Raw genomic sequence first — 20,448 nt, 5'->3', positions numbered from 1 at the left:
TCTTCCACATCACTGTGTACCTAGTGAGGCTGGCCTGGAACTGGCTGTGTAGACCAGATTGGCCTGTCTCCCACATGCTGGGGTTAAAGACATGCACTACCCTCCCCTGCTGAATGTTGTCTTCTAATAAGCAGTGTGTTAGAGGATACAATCCTGAAAGTGACAGACTTCAAATGCTGCCTCTTACAGCCAAGCATGGTGGCTCTCATCTGCATCTCAGCACTGGAAAGGATGATGCTTAAGGTTGTGGTGGACTCCAGGCAGCTCTAGACTAGACTGCTTTAAAAACAAAGGAAAATGTATCCATGGTTAAAGCAATCTAATATTATTTACTTAGTTTCCAAAATTGGCCTTCTCAATGTCTTTTTTTCCCTTTGGATTTAAGAGCTACTCTCTGAATGTTTTGAATTTTCCTGATATTCAGGTGAATTAAATGTCTGTTTCTCCAGCAGCAGCTGTTTGTTTATGCTAAGTTTACACTGTTGTACTGTGGTTACTCACAGGTATTACTGCCTTGCAGCTGCTGCAGCCTTACTAAAATATGTTGAATTCATTCAAAATTCAGTGTATGCACCCAAATCCCTGAAGATTTATTTCCAAGGTAGTGAGCAGACAGCCATGATAGATTCATCATCGGCCCAAAACCTGGAGTTGTTAGTTAATAACCAGGACTACAGGTAAGACAATCTGACATTTTCTTCTGTCTTAAAATTTCATGCCATCAACTTCTGGGATTAGTTGCTTGAAAGTTCTTTAAATTATCTGTTGAGAAACAGTAAATAAACATTTAAATCATCACCATGTTGTTGCTGAACTCAGAGTTTTCACAAAATCAAGTTTTCAAAAGAATTGTATTGACTAACCAACAAAAAGCAAAACTTCAGTTGCCAAGATTAGGTGAAGGACCACAGCAAAAAACGATAACAGATTCCCTGTGAGAGCTGAATTCAGGCAGGCTGATGAGCTGGTTAGGCTGAACTGTTGCATGTGCAGAGGCCAGGCCTGATGACATGTCCATCTGTCCATCTATCACCTTGGACTATCTTTAACTTGTAACAGCCCGGCCATGCCCACTTCTATGCTGTACTTAATACCCTCTGATAAACAGAGAAAAACATTTTGCAATGAGCTAATAAAACTGTATTTTCCTTTTTTTTTTGTTTTTTTTTTTGTTTTTTTGTTTTTCGAGACAGGGTTTCTCTGTGTAGCCTAGGCTGTCCTGGAACTCACTCTGTAGACCAGGCTGGCCTACGAACTCAGAAATCTGCCTGTCTCTGCCTCCCAAGTACTGGGATTCATGGCGTGTGCCCTCCACCACTGCCTGGCAAAACTGTATTTTTCTACCAACCAAAAGGCCCAGAGTCATCAAACAGCATCTGAGGCCTGTAGATGAAATTTCTCTGCTTTGCTGTTATCCTTACTTAATGGTCCACTAGCATGTTACAAAGTGCCCCAATTTAGGACCTTCTTTGTTTTTTTACAATAAAAATTTTATGAAACTCTGTCCATTTCATATGGAATTTGGGATAACCTAAATCTGCATTCCTGGGCCATGGTTACTTATATTTGGCTTTAGACTAAACCATGTCTTATCTGCTATGAGATCAGAGTCAGAGTTGTGTTTTCGTGTGGACACCAGTAAACTCATAGACACGTGCTCACCATCACTAATCAGGAGGGATACAGACACATTTAACTTGTCACCACTAGCATAGCCACTGAAGTCACTCTACAGTTGATTTTGTGATACCTTCATTGTATTATAAGAACATAGAAAGCCAATGACTAACTCTGGTAATTATCTAAAATTTTTTGTTTTATAATGATTCAGTTGTGTGTGAGTGCATGCAATGCTCACACACATTCTATAACTTGTATGTGGAAGTCAGAGGACAATTTGTGAGACTTGGTTTTCTCCTTTTTCCATGTGATTTACAGGGATCAAACTCAGGTCACCATTCTTGGTGGCAGGTACTGTCACTTACTGAGTTATCACATCAGACCAAGGCCATGTTTCATATGGTGGACATGATTGTATACCTCTCCTTACACCGTGTTTTGTCCTTAGTCATAACCAGTAGATTGATAACAATTATTGGCCATCAGCCACTGACTTGTAAAGACCATGGACGTAGGAACCATGTGTGCCTTGTGTGCTCAGGCTTAGCGTAGGAGATGCTGTTGATCTTGTTAGTCACGTGTGGCTCAGTAATGGCATACTTGAGATCTAGCAAGAAAGGTCTCAAACCAGGTGTGGTCACACACTACACCTCTGATATCAGCACTCAGGAGCTGTGGTTAGAAGGATCTTGAGTTCAAGGTCATGCTGAGGTATGAAACAAGTTCAAGGATGGCCTGTGCTACAGGAGACCATCTAAAATAATCAACCAAACATAAACAAAGCCAAAATGTATCTTTTAGGCCTTAGCTGAGACTTACTGAATTAGGAGCCCCATGAAATTTGTCTGTATAATAAAGTTTGTGCATCATTGATGTAGATGATAGATAATTTCATTTCAGAGTTAAAAGGAAAAGGATCTTTTCTCCTTAATGAGCTTCCCACCTTGTCTTTTGCAAGGAGCACTCACACTCTCTTCGGTGTTTTAAATTACACCAAGACTGCGGGTGGGAGCCGAAGGCTGCGCTCCAACATCCTGGAGCCGCTGGTGGACGTGGAGACCATCAGCATGCGGCTGGACTGTGTCCAGGAGCTGCTTCAGGACGAGGAGCTCTTCTTCGGACTCCAGTCAGGTCAGTATATTTGATTATTTACTTACTGAGAGTCTCAATGTAGCCCAGGCCGATCTTGAAACTCGGACCTTCCTGCCTGAATCTCCCAAGTGCTAGGGTTATAAAACGTGCCACTATGCCTTCCTCAACTAATTTTAAATTAAAATTCTGTCAGTTTATTTAAGGTTTTTTGTTTAAGTTTCTGAAAGGTCAGTCACTGAAGGTGCAAATTCTTGAAAGGTTTTTTGTTTTTTAATCTTTAAAATGTGTTAAGTCAGAGCAGTGTGTGTCTGGTGCCTGCCAAGGCCAGAAGAGGGTGCTGGGATTACAGGCAGTCAGGCGCTGCTATGTGAGTGTGCAGGTCTTCTGGAAGAGCAGCCAATGCTTTTAACCACTAAGCATTCTCTCCAGCCCTCAGAAAAGGACACTTTTAACCTTTAGCCTTTTGTTGTTTGTTTGTTTGTTTGTTTGTTTGTTTGTTTTTTCGAGACAGGATTTCTCTGTGTCCTGGAACTCACTCTGTAGACCAGGCTGGCCTCGAACTCAGAAATCTACCTGCCTCTGGCTCCCAAGTGTGGGATTAAAGGCGTGCACCACCACTGCCCGGTTAGCCTTTTCTTTATTGTTCACAGCAATATCCTGTTAGCTGTTTATCTAGCATTAGTGTAAATCCTAAGTGCCAAAATTTGAAGTTGTGTCACTGTGAAGTGGGTCAGGCTCCAGCTTGTAAATGTTATAAACTCCCTGCACTAAGTGCAGTGTGTACACCACATTTCATCTCCGTCTGTTCACCTAGAAGCAGGGCTCTGTGCCTGTCTGCTGCTAGCCCCTTCATCTGGCTGCATCGCTGTCCAGCTGGCTGTCCAGCCGGCTAACCTCCCGAGTCGGTCTTTGTGTGTTTGTGGGCTCTTTCCATGGGGACTTGAATTCTCCTTAGACTTCACCTTCTCGGACTCTCTCCATGGTTTTCCTTCTGTTTTTAACTGTGGAAGGTCACTGTCCTTTCTTCAGCACATCCCAGCCTGCTGCCACTTGGTTTCTGGTCTCACAAGTGCACTGGATGCTTGTGTCAAAGGCACCATATCAGGTGTTGCTTAGCTCTCTGAGCCTCTCGGATCCCTCTCACATTGCCGTGTGCTTTGGCTTTGGATGTCATACTTAGGCTGTCCTAAGAGGCTACTTTTGGGTAAGTAGAGCCCTTACTCTACTTACCCAAAAGTAGTGAGTGTGAAAAGCCCAGCTTTCTCACACTGGCCTAGTGTGACTGCACTCCAGAACTCCTTTGCAGGATCAGTCAAGCCTTTTACAGGATTTTTCCTGAAATTCTTTGTCCCCTCCCCTTTCTCCTCCCTCCTTTGTCCCTCTCTCCTTCTCTTTCCCCTTTCTCTCTTTTTCCTTCATTTTATTTTCTCTTTCCACTCTTTTCCTTTTTCCCCTCCCTTCTACCATACCCTTCCCTTCTTCCCTTCTTCCCTTCTTCCCTTTCTTAAAGATGTATTTTATTTATGTGTAAGTATGTGGCAGCAAGAATTTATGTGCACCACATGCATGTAGGTGCCCTCAGAGCCCAGGGGCATTGTATTACTTGGAACTGGTGTTATAGCCCTCCCTTCTCATTGAGACAGGATCTACTATATAATCCAGACTGGCTTCAAGTTTGCAAGTCTGCAGAGTATTATGGGCAAGTGTGTGCCACCACATTCAGCTGAAAGTATATTCTTGTCCCCTTCCTTTCCTGTCATTGTCCCATCCTTCTCGGTGTGTCTTTGGTGCACATCCTTGCACATGAAGTCACTTCCACAGCAGTCTTCAGACTCTAGCATCACCACTGTCAGACTCGCTGTTGAGTCTAGTGGGTTCATAGCCTATGTTCCCAGCCCAGAACTTGAAGTTGTTTGTGCATGTGTGTATAGTATGTATGTTTGTGTATATATGTCACATATGTGCTCATATACATGTGCACATGGGTGTGAAAGCCAGAGATTGACGTCAGGGAGTTTCCTCAACTGCTCTCAGGTGTATTTATTAAGGCAGAGAAGTGGGTTCTTTGAGAGGGACAAATCTAGGCTCTTAGTGGGCTTAACTGAGGAGCTAGTATCCCAGAAACTTAAGTTTACAAAAGCACCTCAAGCCATTGACTTCAGGATTTGTTACTTCTCACCCAAGAAGAATAAGGAAACACAGACGGGGTAAGTAGACAAACATGTTTACTAAGGAAATGTAAGAACTCTGAGAAGTGTGAGATTCCAAGGAGGGAATGCTGCTGTGCTATACTGTGCTGATTATGCACAGTTCTATGCAGATTATGGCAGGGACTGCAGGAAGACTGACTGAGGTCTTTACTATTGGGACTGTTCTTTGGAGAGGGGAACATTGAGAGCTAAATAAATTACACACCCACAGGCCTTAGCGTGTGTCCCCTTGCCAAAGGAGGGGTTACTTGTTGATTTAGAGTATGGGGCTATGTTGCTAGTCAGGTAACACAGAACCAGAGTCAGCTGAGCTCATGACTCGTCATAGGCCTGAACCAGGCTGGCTGTGGTCAGCCATGACTTAACTTTGTCGTGTTGGGGGAGGTGGGTATCCAAAGATCTCAAGTCGCTTTCTGACCTGTGACTATGTAGGACGTAAACAAGTGACTGGGATTTGGCTAAGCCTCTGTCACCACGGACTTCCCTGTGGCAGATGCTGACTGTGCTCCAGTGAATAACCCCAGAGGATCCTTGCTGTGATTGGTCTGTGAAATTCAAATGCTCACTTTCTGTTGCAGTCATATCAAGATTCCTGGATACGGAGCAGCTGCTTTCTGTTTTAGTTCAAATCCCAAAGCAGGACACGGTATGTGTTACAGGCACCATGTGCTATGCTGTTGTCTTTATGAAACACAGCTTGTCTTGATGGACAGTGATGTGAAAATATGAAAATCTCCTGGGTAAGTGTATCTCACTGATGCCCAGAAGAGTTTTATGCCTTAGGTAAGAAGCATCTTGGGTAGTTGAAGAATTAGTATATTTAAGCTAATCAAATATTTACTTAAATATATAATTTATATACTTTTCAACAAACTTACAACCTATAATATTTTCCTATATATAAAACCTTATGTTAGTTCTAAAGTTTATATATTGTTTTCTGTCTGTTGTATTTTCTTCGTTTTGTTTTTTGAAACAGGGTCTCTGTAGTCTTGGCTGTCCTAGAACTTACTTTGTAGACCAGTCTAGATCCACCTGCCTCTGCCTCCTGTGTGCTGAAATTAAAGGCATACACTGTCAGGTTCAGCTATATTGTTCTTAAAAACAATCTTCAAGAGAATTTTGATTAGTTTTCAGATATGCTTAATCTTTAAAAATGAAACCTCTCTGGATAATTTTAAAATTTAAGTAGCCCTTATAGATAAAGCCTTTATAATCCAGTCTATACTAGTGATGGTGGAAGAGAATCAGCTAGCTCCATAGCAGAGCTGTGGAATTATCCCTCCTTAGTGTCTGGTAGCATTTGTGTGAAGTTTCATTCTTCCTTCCTTACCTGTTACAGAGCTTTCATGAGCATAGCCATCAGTACCTATACTTCGTAGAAAACTTGAATAAAATAGATGAGATGTAATTCCAATGGAGTGAACTTTGTTAAGTTGTGTCTCTCAAAGACTTTGTAAACTTACTGGCATGCAGTTGCTTACAATGTCCCCGTGTCTCCTGTGTCTGTGGAGTCTTCAGTAGTGTGCTCTCATATGATATGGTAACTTGAATGTGCCCTTCTCTGATCTGCTAGGGGTTATCACCTCAATGGCTCCTCTTGGGATACTGACTGGCTGCTTTGTTTCATGCTTTTAACTAGGGTACAAAATTGTAAGTACCATTAGGATCTGTTTTGTTCATATTTCCTCCTTAATGCCTTTCCTCATTTCTCCTACACTTTAGAACTCCTTTATAACATAGATTCTACATGTGGCCAAAAATGTGAAATATTTGTCTTTGAGTCTAAGACCAGCTTATTTCACTTAATCTTCAATTTCATTGATTTTCCTGAAATTTCACTCATCACAGCTGAGTAAAACATACATTCCACCTCAATTTCTATGTCTATTCTTTTGTTGATAAACCCCAAGACTAGGACCACCCATGGATAAGGTGGATTTGTCTACTTTCCCTCTCTTCTTTGTTTTTGCTCTGTTTGCTGATCCTGCCTGAACATTCTAATGATGGAGGCTGAAGTCATTTGACTTAAAAACTGCGGTCTCCTCCTCCTCATCATCCTCTTTTTCTTCTTCTTCTTCCTCCTCCTCTTCTTCAAGATTTATTTATTTTATATATGTGAGTACACTGCCACTGTCTTCAAACACACCAGAAGAGGGCATGGGATACCATTACAGATGAGTGTGAGCTGGGAATTACCACATGATTGCTGGGAATTGAACTTAGGACCTCTGGAAGAGCTAGTCGAGTTAGTGCTCTTAACCTCTGAGCCATCTCTCCAGGCCCTTAAAAACCCTCCTTGTTTTCTAAAATGGATAATGTGATGGTTTGCATATCCTTGGCCCAGGGAGTAGCACTATTAGAAGATGTGGCCTTGTTGGAGTAGGTGTGTCACTGTGGGTGTGGGCTTTTAGACCCTTATCCTAGCTACCTAGAAGCCAGTACTCTGCTAGCAGACTTCAGATGAAGATGTAGAACTCTCAGTTCCTCCTGCACCTTGCCTTCCTGGCTTCTGCCATCTCCTACCTTGATGATAATGGATTGACATTCTGAACCTGTAAGCCAGCCCTAATTAAATGTTGTCCTTATAAGAGTTGCCTTGGTCACAGTATCTGTTCACAGCAGTAATACCCTCACTAAGACAGATAATTAGTGACATAATTGCTCATGCTACAGTAATGCTTTAGCTTTAGCTCACAACTGAATGATGGTGCAGAGACACCAATGCCAAACATTTTATTATCACAAGAGGGGAGGGTGCTGGAGTCAGGAGTGTGAAGAGGAGGCCGGGGAAAGGAGGGCAGGGTAGAGAGTGGAGCTTATGACTACAGTGCCAGCAAGTCCTTAAGGGAAGGTGTCTCTATGAGGCACATGCTGAGGTTTGTGACAGGAGGTCTTGGAATTGAACTTTTGTGCACTGGCAAAAACAAGCCTGCAAAGTGGACGCACCAGCTTGGGCTGTTAGTTTGGCTATGTGACAGCAGATGGGATTAGTTGCCAGTTGCAGAGGCTTCTTGACACACTCCAAATCCTTTATCACTTTACTTTTTTACTTAGATCTGTAAATTCATTTGTATTAATTTGTGAGTCCCGGACAAAGAAAGAGCCGGGTTTATTTTTCCCAGATGGATTCACAGTTGTGCTGTTGCACAACTTTTCTTTATAGAAAGGTTCTTATGAACTTTGACTTATGAACTTGACCATAAGTCAAATTGTTGTATGTTCTGGGGTCCATTTATAGACTCCTGCTCTACTGCCTATAGCTCGACGACTCCTCCTTCCTTCTTTCTAGCGATAATGATGCTTTTTCCTGCTTAGTTTTATTTATTTTGATCTTCTGGTTAGTGTCAGGAATCCATTGTAAGAGAATATGAGATTACACTTTTAGGGACTAAAAACATTCGTGATGTTTCTTGCACACAATCTTCTTACAGATGTATCTCTGTTCACAATCTAGGTCTTTTGTAATGAAAATCCAAGTGAGGGCATCTTAGAAAGCAGCAGCCTCACATAAAGTTGAGTGCATGATAACTGTGACATCTTACACCTGCTTCCTGTTGGTGATAAATTCGCTCACGCTGTTGCTCAGCTCTAGAGAGGATAGTTTAATCTCTGTGAAGCTTATTTATACCATTTAGGTGCTATATTCTGAAAGACTATTACTAATTTGAGACACTAAAATTGTTAAAATTGTTTTGTTTGCCCAACAGGAACCAATGGGGAAAGTTTTTCTAAGTTACCTGAGAAACTGAGATTCAGCCTGTTGGCAAGAAGCTTTGTACTTTATTCTAGTTAATATCAGCCTCCTGCTGCTGCTAAGTGTTTGTATTGCTCCTGTGTTTCCTTTGACTGTTACAGTTTAAATTGCACCAAAGATGCTGCAATAGAATGAAAATTAGTACAATTATGCGAACTCTCATCCAGTTTTCAGGAGACCAGCATATTGGGTTTATAGTTATGGTTAGTAATTTCTAACCACCATCTAGGTTAGCATCCCAGCTTGGCTGATGTATACATCTATGGGATGTTATTAATAGAAGTTGACTGGCCAAGAGGAAAACCCATCACTGAATTGAAACTTAGGGTATTTACCTTTGTCTTTTACCTGGACAGGTTAATGCAGCTGAGTCAAAGATAACAAATTTGATCTATCTGAAGCATACATTGGAACTTGTGGATCCTTTAAAGGTAGTTCACATATGTGTTGCACAAAACATATGAAGTATTATTTTTAGATATTTTCTTTAGAAAAAAGTAAACTTAGACGTTGTAAGAATAGTGTTTTCTCTCTCTACATATATAGAATAGGCATACATAAATACATGTTGTCCTTAGTATTAACAACACTGACCCACTTAAAATAAGTTATAGTATCTAACTACTAATCATGCCTTTTCTATAAGCAAGGATGTCCTACATAACCTCAAAATATTTATCAAATTTGGAATAGTTAACATTGGTATACTACTATCTATATCCCACATTCATTTCAGTTGTTTAATATTAGTCATTTCCTTTGTAGTTTTCTAAGAGACTTCACCCGTAACTATTCATTCATATCTTTAAACTCTATTTTAACACTTTTAAAAAACATTTTTTGTTTATTAAAAAATTATACAATATATTTTTATCATATTTTTTCCTTCTTCAGTTCTTCTCAGATCTCTCCCTACATACCTACACCCAAACTTTATGTTCTTTTTCTCTTTCTCTAAGAGAAATGAAGGTGAAATATTGGAAATTTAAGAAACTGCTATTGGGCTGGCAAGACAAGATGGCTCAGCAGGTTAAATACTTGCTGTCAAGCCTGACTACCTGACTGTGATTCCTAAGACCTATATAGTAGAAGACCCTGCATGATATCTTCTAACCTTCATATGTGTGCTGTGGTGTGCACATGCCCACATGCATATACATAAAGCCAAATGATTGAACATTGAAGTAAAAAGTTTCTCATGTCCATGATGTATTAAGTGAGGGAAAAGGAAACATACAATATAAGTTTTAAATTTCAGATGGAGACAGGAAATGTACCATAATATTTAGTGTATATAATCTTGCTAAAGGAAATTGAATTATGAGTGACTGAATTTTTTATGCTTCCGTGAACTCTTTAAGTTTTTTCAGAATGTACATACTACTTCCATTCAGAAGCACATCAAATTATAGCCATCATGTCTCCCCAAATTGAAATGGCCACAGAAAACGACTTTTCCTCCTCTTCCTATGTCCCTTTGTTCAGTTGCTGCCCATTTGCAGTTCCCATTAAACAAAAGAAAGTTCTTAATTCCATTTCTACTGTATGAGGAGGGAGAAATTGCTCTATTTATAAATATATAAATTCAAATATTGAAATTATCTGTAGGATAACTTTAGTTGTAGAGCAGTAGCTGTTTCAGTGCCTACTTCTGTGAGAAGTTAGATGTCATTTAAGAGACAGAAAAACAGAAATCATCACCTTGAAGTGGTGAATGACTTTACGGGGAGATGCAGTCTGTCCTCACCTTCATTCATGTCTGAAATCTCATGAGAATAAACATGAGAAAACGGAGCAAGAGCATTGGTCAAGTGTTGAGTATCAAGTGTTGAATTTGAATAGTGCCATGACTTGCTGACTATAATTTTGTTTTTTAACAGGTCACCTTAAAGAACTGTAGCACACCCTTATTAAAAGCTTACTATGGCTCCTTGGAAGACCATAGGTTTGTCACCTACTAATAGATCATACTTCTATTCTTGATCATAATTGATTTTAACTGTATCGTCTATAGAACAATCAGTTTGTGTGAGCGTGGTGGTGTGCATTTAATGCCAGTACTTGGGAAGCCGAGGCATACAGATCTCTGTGAGTTCCTACAGTCTTGTCTACATAGCAAGTTCCAGGAAAACAGGCTACATAGTGAGATCCTGTCTCAAAATAATTATTCTGGTTTCTTCAAAGAATTCATTAACTGTCAATTACATATTAATCCCGTGGGTAGGATAATAGGATAAAAGCACAGTGGCTGCTTGTATTAATGACCAGTGTTTCCTTTGTAGCCATTCTGAGTGGGGATACTCATCTTACAGAAATACATCCTTTTCTATGATAAATCATGGAAGGCCTAATGTAGAAAAACAAATCTCAGTAGATGTGAATGTAGAACAAGTTGTAAAAACAATTAGTATTGTTAAATTATTAGCAACAGCACCTTGGCTCTTGACCAAGAAGGTTATCATGCTTAAAAGTTGCTTTGTTGGTCAAAGGTTTGCATCCTTTGTTATGCCACAAGCTGAACTTGATAATCAAACCAACTTAATTAAATGTGATGTTCAAGAACAGAATATTTGACAAATTAGGTAAACTGATGTCACAGTCTATGGCTTGTGAAGTTGTTATTGCTGTGTTTGTCACCTGGTGGCTCCCATTTGTACCCAACAGCACAGGTCCCTCTTCCGGAGGGGGACATGTTTGTTTGATAACCCTGTCTAATACAGCCCTTGCTATAGGCCTGAGTGTGTGTGGAATGAAGGAAGATGGAGCTAGAATTGTTTGTCAGTTCTTTAGGGGTCATGTTTATAATGAACCTTTAGTCACTCACAGCTGTACTGATCATGGATAACTTGGAAGATGTTCCCATTAGCAAATTTTAGTTTTATTTGGTCATTTCATACCATCTTTGAGTAATCCTGACTGCAAAAATAGTTTTAAGTTGAGACAATGATAACTCTAATCTAGATAAGTATAAACGTTTGTTAATCATCTACTGTAAAATAACTCTCAGCAAAGGTTTGGTTTCATTAACTGTGAAAGTGGCTATTTGCTTATTACCTGTTTTTGTTTTGTGTTCATGCTAGGTTTGGACTGATACTTGAGAAGATTAAAACTGTGATAAATGATGATGCAAGGTACATGAAGGGCTGCCTGAACATGCGGACGCAGAAGTGCTATGCAGTGCGCTCGAACATCAGTGAGTTCCTGGACATAGCCAGGAGGACGTACACAGAGATTGTGGACGACATCGCAGGTAATTGTGCCAGAATGCTACAGTGTATCACATGCTTTACCTCGTCTTACTGGTGTGAGTGTGTGTGAGAGTGTGTGTGTGTGTGTGTGTGTGTGTGTGTGTGTCAGAGAGAGAGAGGTATATAACCTTACTACCTATTATATTTAATATATAATATATATATACTGTTATATATATAATATAATTTTATATTTACTCAGTAAGGCTAATACATATTGCTTTTTAAAAAGCCTCTTTTTAAAAACAAATGTTGTATGACCATGCTTCAGTGAGTATATAGGAAATACAGTTTTTGAAAGGTGAGGTCACAAACAGTGGCTGAGTAGATCTGGGAAGACTGAGAAGTGAGTGCAATCTGGGTGTATTATGTGAAATTCCCAGATAATCATTAAAAATATTAAGTTGAAAAAAAAAACCTAGTGATGTCACCAGACCTGGTGGCACACTTCTTTAATCCCAGACTTAAGAGCTAGCAGAAACAAATCTTTATGAGTTTGATGCCTCCTCAGTCTACATAGCGAATTCCAGGCCAGCCTGCTCTACACAGTGAGATCCTATCTCAGAATGAAAAGAATGATGTCAAAGTGCTAGAGAGTGACCTCATGTACATTGGGAGTTCTTTGGAGAGTGAAGAATATTGATATGCTTTAGCCGAGAGTGGCATCAATTTTATCAGAGGATTAGTACCTGAGCCTACTAATTACTCCCTGTGTACTTCGGTGCTGCTACAGCAGGTGTACACTGGCCTGAGTCTGGGAAGCATAGTGAAAGATGCTAGAAGTCAGTACAAGACAAGAGTGCTAGGTGTACTCACTGCTTTGATGTCAGCTCCATACGGGTTGGAGTCATTTGGGAAGAGGGAACATCAATTGAAAAAATGTCCCTACCAGACTGACCTATGGGCAAGTCCATTTTCTTGAGTTTCATGATTGATATTAGAGGGTTCAGCTCACTATGAGTGGCAGGTGGTCCTGGGTGCTGTAAAATACAAGCTATACAAGCCATGAGAGCAAGCTAGCAAGACTCCAATGGTCTCTGCACAGATCCCACCCCCAGGTTCCTGCCCTGACTCCTCCCAGTGATGGGGTGTGAAGTGTTCTTCCTTCCTCCTAAAATTGCTTTTGGTCATGGTGTTTTATTAACAGCAATAGAAACCCTAACAAGAGCCAGGGCTACACAGAGAAACCCTGTCTCAAAACAAACAAACAAACAAACAAACAAACAAATGAAACCCTAACAAGACACAAAGTTAAAAGAAAAAAATGTTACTAATTAACAAACTTACTAATTATTAGGTAGACATGACCATTATAAAGAGAAATGTAGTCTCAAATGCTAAGTGAAAGTTCTAGGCGACAAATGGTGATACCATTGGGAAAGCAGGAAAGCCAGGAGCAGCTTGTGTAGGGACACTGGGTTGGTTACAAGTAAAGTTCAAGACAAAGGGCTGGAGTGGAGGCACAAGCTTAGAGCTATGTAGTGCAGGACGGACAGACAGATTAGAATTACTTCTCAGATTCTATTACCTGAGATCTATTTCATTCTGGGGACACACTGGTAAAATTTAAGCTGCAGCAGTTTATGTAACTTCTGTTTTACTACAAAGTTGAATAACAAAACAGAACTCTAATATTCCTAATTTTCAGAGAAAATAGTTCTTGTTTTAATTTTTATAATTTCTTTTCCTTTAGAAACACACATCAGACAATAGCATTTTAAAGGGTATTTTCTACATCTTTTGGATATTAACATTTTTTTACTGTTAAAAAAAAACCCTAAGAATAGTTTCCTGTTTGTGTATAAAATAATAAGTAAAGAGCCTATGACTACAAGGGAGTTTCCCATCAGGAGATTCTCATTTTCCTGGTTTCTGGTCCCTAGGAATGATAGCACAGCTCGCAGAGAAGTACAGTCTTCCCCTACGGACCAGCTTCAGCTCTGCACGGGGGTTCTTCATCCAGATGACCACAGACTGCACTGCTCTCTCCAGTGACCAGCTGCCTTCAGAGTTTATTAAGGTTAACTTGGAGTAGCAAAGAAATGGCTGCTCCTGGCTTTGTGGAAGGATGGGTAGACTTTCCAGGCTTCGTTTGGTGCATGGCTTTGCTTCTGTACCCCACTGAGCAGCCGCACCACACTGACAGGCTCAAGGGGGACAACCAAAGGAGGCAAAAGGCAAATGAGGAAACAAAGTCCAAAAGATGTTATTGACAAATGAATTTAGGAAAACACTGCAGTACCTTTTGTTTAAAAATTTAAAATATCATTGTTTTATATGTGACACTTGGAGGTCAGAGGACATCTTGTGGGTGTCACTTCTCTCCTTCTACCATCTATGTCCCAGGGATTGACTTCAGGTGCTGTGAGTGCTTTTACCTGCTGAAGCACCTCACTTAACTCTTATTTACACAGTTTTCCAGATTCATTTCCTATTAAAGGTTTGAGAATGTCAGCAGTAAGGAAATGTTTGTTTTCTGTAGTGTTTTTAAGCCTGTGACTGTGTAGTACTTATTTCTGTGTACACATTTACTCTCCTGTACATACAAACAGTGCACACAAACACTGTCTTACTATATATAGGTTTACTCGAAAAAGTCACAGAGCTAGACCCCAAGTAAGGTTCAGATAGGGGACCAGGGCTGAGGAGAGTCAGAGTCACAGTAGGGGTCACGGTGGTCCCCATTGTCCATCGTGGCTGTTACCTGCTAATGTGATGCAGTCTTCTAACCTTTCTGCAAGGCCATTTCAGAACTTACCAGTCAGTCGTGTGGAGAGATTGGGTTAGAAATAGCTTGCTTTATCTTTTACATAATCTTGCTTTTATTTTTTATAGACAGTATCTATAACTTTCCTTGTAGTACTTTATCTTAGAAAGTAAAATGGTTAACCTGAACACGACGTATCTTTCTGTCCTATGAACTGTATGTTTTATCTCATGTGCATGTACACATAGCTTTGACATTGCTTTTACCTTCCTACAGATTTCTAAAGTGAAAAACTCATATAGCTTTACATCAGCAGATTTAATTAAAATGAATGAAAGATGCCAAGAGTCTTTGCGAGAAATCTACCACATGACCTACATGTAAGAGCATTTGAAGCATTTGAGTCTAGAATTACATGGAATTATAATAGATGTAATTAATTGACTCCTTGTCTGATTGCAGGCAGTTGACTTGTGTTAGAAAAGAAAGTCCGCCATTGTGTTGAGAACAAGTGACCCTTATGGAAGGCATGAGTGGAGGTGTAATAGGAAGAGCTAGCTGGATTCCCAGGACTTCTGCATGATGCACTGCGCCATTGTGCAAAGCTTGTGTGCCGTGAGCTGGCTCAGGCTTAGTTCAGCTTACTCTTTCCTTGTGGTCTGTGAGCACTGGCTTCTCACACTCTGTTATTTCTAGGGTAGCATCGTAATAGTGCCAGCTCTTTTCTTGTCCATGGAACAGTAGCTTTGAATTTAGGAGAAGCAACATATTTAGATTTGGTAGACTGAGATAGAGTGGAAGATTTGGGCTTTCAAAACAGTTTCAAGTCCTGGGCCCTCAGATACTATTAATGTACATTCTGGGTACATACTTGAAAGGGGAGTAATTCCTGGAGTGTACTATGTTTCACCCTACTCATGAAAATTTAAATAATGACAGGATTTGAACATGGTATGCGTCTGTGTATATGTTTGTATTTGTGTGTATGTCTCTTTGTATGTCTGGGTTTCTCTCTCTTCCCCCTTCCCTTTCCCTCTATTTTCTTTGTGTGTGTGTGTGTGGTTTTTTGTGTATCTCTGTGTATATGTCTATACATGTGTCTATGTTTTTGTGTGTGAGACAGATTATTAGCAGATATATGTATAATGAGCACTTGATTATATCCATATAAAATATTTTATATTTTCTAAAGCAAATTATTTGAAAATGTCTGTTTTGTTTATATTTAATGAGGCTATCATTTCACAAATGAATATAGAAGGTGATGGATTATTTTTTACCTGGTAGATGTGACAGTGCACTGAGGCATCAATATTTTATCTAAAATGAGCCAACCAAACAGTAGACTTTCTTATAGTGCACAACTGTGAATATTATTGCTCTCAAGCAACTAAAATCTGCATATCTCCTTTTGAGAACCATCAATCCTGTCTTGTCCGACGTGTGTTTTAGGATAGTGTGCAAGCTGCTCGGCGAGATCTACGAGCACATCCATTGCTTGTACAAGCTGTCTGACACGGTGTCAATGCTGGATATGCTGCTGTCGTTTGCCCATGCCTGTACTCTTTCTGACTACGGTGAGTCACTGCCTTTGACAAGAAAAACATGTGACATACTGAAATGTGTATCCTACTCAATTTTATATAAGTTGTGAATATTTTACTCTTTTTACTTGAAATAATTTCTTGTCTGTGACCCAAACTAAGACACACAATGGAGACAGTGAAATTACCATTTAAAAGAATTTAGGGGTAGATGGCTCTGTGACTGGGAATGTATACTGTTCTTCTAGAGCACCCGTTAGATTCCCAGCACCCACCACTGCTTAGAACTCTTCCCCATGGACAGACATGGCTGCCTACGGTGCTGCATTCAGATACACGTTCCCAAACACAAGCACACAAACACATAATTACGATAAAAATTAATCTCCAAAGAATTTGAAGTTAAATGCAAATAATATTCATTTAAAAATTGGCAAGTAAAAAAGAACAAAGCTGCAGTGATTTTTAAAGATTTCCCAAGTAAGAAAGACTGCTGAGCTGTGTCCTTGGTGAAGTGGCCATGATCCAAAAGTTGTAACCTGAATACTCAGTAGTAGTGGTACACTGACTGCTAACAGAAGCAAGTCTGCATGGTGCACATTCTCTCAGCTCTGGAACACGTGTGCACAAAGATCAGGAACTGTGCCACATTTCATACCCCAAATCTGTATGTAAGCCTTTCTGCAAATGTGCAACCACTCTCCAATGTCAGATCACCACTTCAGTAGAGTTAGTCTCTGAAACTTCTTACACAACTCATCAGTAACTATCACACTCCAGCATGTAAACACCTAGGCCTAGTGTGTGATAATTATGGTTGAATAACTGCAGGTATGATGTTAACATTAACATTTTTGATTAAATTTAGCAACAAGATTTCTGATTTGTTATATTGATTGATTTTTAAATATTATTTTTGTTTTATGTATATGCATGAATGCATAAATGTATGTATGTGCACCCCATGTGTGCAGTGCACTTGGAGGCTAGAATAGAGGATCAGGTCACCTGCACCTGAAGTCATAGATGGTTGTGAGTTGTCATATGGGTTCTGGGAACTGAACCCAGGTCTCCTGCAAAAGTAACAAGTGGACTTAACCAGTGAACCATCTCTCCAGCACCATTACATTGACTTGTTTTTGTAGGAAGTATCTTATAATTTTTTTTATATTTCTAAATTTCTAAACTTAAATCTTAATAATGCCAGATGATAATAGCAAATAATAAATAATAATCAATACTAACTTTTTATCACTGCTATCATAGGCTGAAATATTTACTCTGATTTTTTTACATTATTTTATAATCAATTCCGTCAATATCTTTATTTAATATTAAATTGTATCGATATCTTTAATAATTCCATCAATATCTTTAATCATAAATCCCGTCAATATCTTTATCTAATAATCAATTCCATCAATATCTTTATTTAATAATCAATTCCTCGCGATGGTGGCGACGGTGGACGATCCATGTAGCAAGAAGCCACGGGGCCAGTGCTGGACGGTGAGCGCTGTGCACACGGCACGCACATGTACACGCACTCCGGGCCAGCCTTGGCTACACGCGCCCGCGTCTACGGAGGGCGGAGCTCCTCACGCAGGAAGCGCACAGTGTCGGTCATCCCCCTGTGGTAGATCGCCTCCAGCGTCTGTCTGCACGCCGGGAACATCGCCTGCCGCGCGCGCACCAGGTTAGCCCAGGACACCGCGACGTCTTGCCCGGCCACGCTCACACACGCCCACGCGTGTTCCCGCGGCGACACGTCGGCGCTTCCAGCGAAGGGCGAGAAGGTGACGGTGCGTCCCGTGGACATCACGGGGAGGCTGTCGGTCAGGCCACCGTCCATCCAGAGCTGGCCCGCGTGCTCCACGGGCTTGAGTCCCGCGTACACGGGAACGAAGCAGCTGGCCAGGAGAACCGTGATGAGCTCGTCCCTGGAGGCGAAGTCGCTCACGCGGCGGCCCTGCAGGCCGGCGACGCGGGTGACGCTCACGAGTAGCCGTCCGCGCGCGAGCTCATGCGCGTCCCGGGGAAGGACGGCGTCCAGGGCGGCCCTCACCCGCGACATCAGATCGAACCCGGGCGTCGCCGGCCCCAGCACGCGCGCGCGGGCCTCCTCGGCGAGGTCGTACGTGAACTTAGTGCACGCCTCGATCTGCCCCGGCGCCGTCAGCAGCACGGCGGCCGTCAGCGCCCCGGCCGAGGCGCCGGCGAGTCCCGTGACGTCACGCAGCAGGCCCCGCCCCCGCAGCGCGGTCGCCGCCCCCAGGTGGTACACGCCCAGGAAGCCGCAGGCGGAGAAGGAGAGGTGCAGGGGCGGCATGGCGGCCGCGGGGAAGTGTCACGTGTGTGACGTCACGTGAGCGCTGTGATGGACAGGTGATGTCACGCGCACGCCGGGAACCCGCGGGAGCCCCGGGCCGCCGCGTCCTGCGCGTCCTGATGACGTCAGGACCCGCGCCTGCCTCTCGCTTCCCCGTGGGCGGTGCAGCTGCTCCGTAACCAGCACCGTCCTCTTTGATATTTTCTTTGGGATCAGAACTTTACCTTGGGATCTCAAGTTTAACAGACTGTTTCGCACTTGAGTTAGGGAGTGAGGATGGCCATTATCTTCAGATCTGCCTGCCCCTCACACAAGCACCACCATGTCTGCCAGGGGGCCAGCCCTGGCTTGGTAGGAGAGAGAAGAGATCTTCTTTCTTTTCCTTGTCGGTTCTTCTTGAGGCAGCCACGGGGGTTGGGGATGGAGGAGCGTCGATGGGGGTGGGCGGTAAGACTTTGGTAGTGTTGCTATATAACAAGAGTTTACTTATCTATGCTAGAAAAGCTCACTTACTATGCTGGCCTGCCCTCTGGTATCCTCTGGCCAGAAACTGCACTTAACTGGCACAACAAAGGATTAAGCAAATAGTCTTTGTACTCTCAAAGCAGGACCTGCTGGGCCCTATCTTAAGTCTGCTAGTCTGAGGTCGAAGGAAGAAAAGACACTTAGAGATGTGGTTAATGCATTTATTACTAAGATGTTAACAGTTTCCTATGAAAGCTATCTAAGGGAAAAGCGGAAAGATCCAAAGTGGGGAAAAAGGAAAACTAACTGGGAAAAGGGAAAAACTCTATTCTATCTCTATTCTATCTTGTATTTTTTAACTCTCTATTCTAACTCTCCTCTATACCTAACTAACTCTCTTCTCTTTGTCCTCAGTACTTATGCATCTTTCAGAGTACATGGTCACATGTTCCAAGTTCATCACAAGTTCACACCAAAATTCAAATCATAAATTGAAATAGAAGTTTACAACACAGAATGTTTACATGTATATCCATTAGGAGCAATTATCTAGCTAAACATCCATCACCTGTCTAGTGCCACAGGCTCACTGAAGGTTTAAAACTATAAGAAATTAATGGAATTTTGTATAGATAAAACCAGGCAATATTTTCTCTTCTGTCCTAGTACCTATAATAAATTGTGAGTTCCCATTTAGTGACCTTTGGTTAATTGTTTTATAACCTCATTGGAATGTACTCTGAGCAGGGGAAAGTCTGGTTACTATTTAAGGGCAATTAACTGATGACACTCAGAGACCGGCAGAGTTCTCATTGCAGTTTTGACAATCAGAGAGGGACCTAATAGCAGTCCCGTTATAATAGAGCTTAATAATCATTGACATAATTTTAGGAATTCTTATAGGGTCATCATTAAGACTTAAGAAGTCATCTATATGTCTATATAGCATCACCACAAGATAGTACGTCTTTGTGGATCTGCAGAGATATGCTCCAAAGGGGTGTGCTATTGCTGAGTGATTGTTATGTATGTTTAATAATAATAATAATAGGAAAAGCATATTAATAGCAGGAATCTTTCCTAAAATAAGTTCCTCACAGCCTTGCTGAATAAGAACTCACTTATCGCGGATTATATGATAATCCAAGGCAAGCATTTCAGGATGATCACCTGCTAATTATTAGGTTGTCCCATTATGGCTCCTGACACATGCCAGTGTATGCTGTACTGGCAAGGACCTCAGCACGCTGTCATAATCAGCAAGCACTCTACCAACTGAGCTATGTCCCCAGCCCAGGGTTTGCTAGTCTAATAGTTGTTTTGTTAATTATTGAGTAACTTACTCTACTTAATTTGTGAAATATATCTAAATTCTCAAACTGCAATAGTTTTAAAAATACCTCTGGTCTTTCTGTACCTTAATCTGTAATGAATGTGTTGAAGTTTATCCATGCAGTCCATTTCTCAGTGTGCAAT

At 41.3% G+C, this 20,448-nt stretch overlaps 2 protein-coding genes across 2 annotated transcripts in view; one reads left to right on the top strand and one right to left on the bottom strand.

Moving 5' to 3' along the window:
- Positions 1-20,448, top strand: part of Msh4 (mutS homolog 4) — a 46,880-nt gene that overhangs the window by 12,564 nt on the left and 13,868 nt on the right. Inside the window, exons 6-14 of the mRNA XM_028754319.1 lie at positions 504-677; positions 2,579-2,751; positions 5,501-5,568; positions 9,036-9,110; positions 10,560-10,624; positions 11,760-11,929; positions 13,811-13,947; positions 14,911-15,014; positions 16,087-16,211. Of these exons, the coding sequence (XP_028610152.1) occupies positions 504-677; positions 2,579-2,751; positions 5,501-5,568; positions 9,036-9,110; positions 10,560-10,624; positions 11,760-11,929; positions 13,811-13,947; positions 14,911-15,014; positions 16,087-16,211 (1,091 nt within the window). The remainder of the gene's footprint in view (positions 1-503; positions 678-2,578; positions 2,752-5,500; positions 5,569-9,035; positions 9,111-10,559; positions 10,625-11,759; positions 11,930-13,810; positions 13,948-14,910; positions 15,015-16,086; positions 16,212-20,448) is intronic.
- On the bottom strand, positions 17,506-18,507 carry Pnpla4 (patatin like phospholipase domain containing 4). Its single transcript, XM_028754320.1, has one exon. It carries the CDS (start codon positions 18,505-18,507, stop codon positions 17,758-17,760), a length of 750 nt encoding a protein of 249 aa, XP_028610153.1. The 3' UTR covers positions 17,506-17,757.

The sequence above is a fragment of the Grammomys surdaster genome, unplaced genomic scaffold (assembly GCF_004785775.1).
Source record: "Grammomys surdaster isolate TR1022 unplaced genomic scaffold, NIH_TR_1.0 125996, whole genome shotgun sequence".
NCBI lineage: Eukaryota > Metazoa > Chordata > Mammalia > Rodentia > Muridae > Grammomys > Grammomys surdaster.
This window is presented reverse-complemented; position numbering and strand designations above follow the sequence as displayed.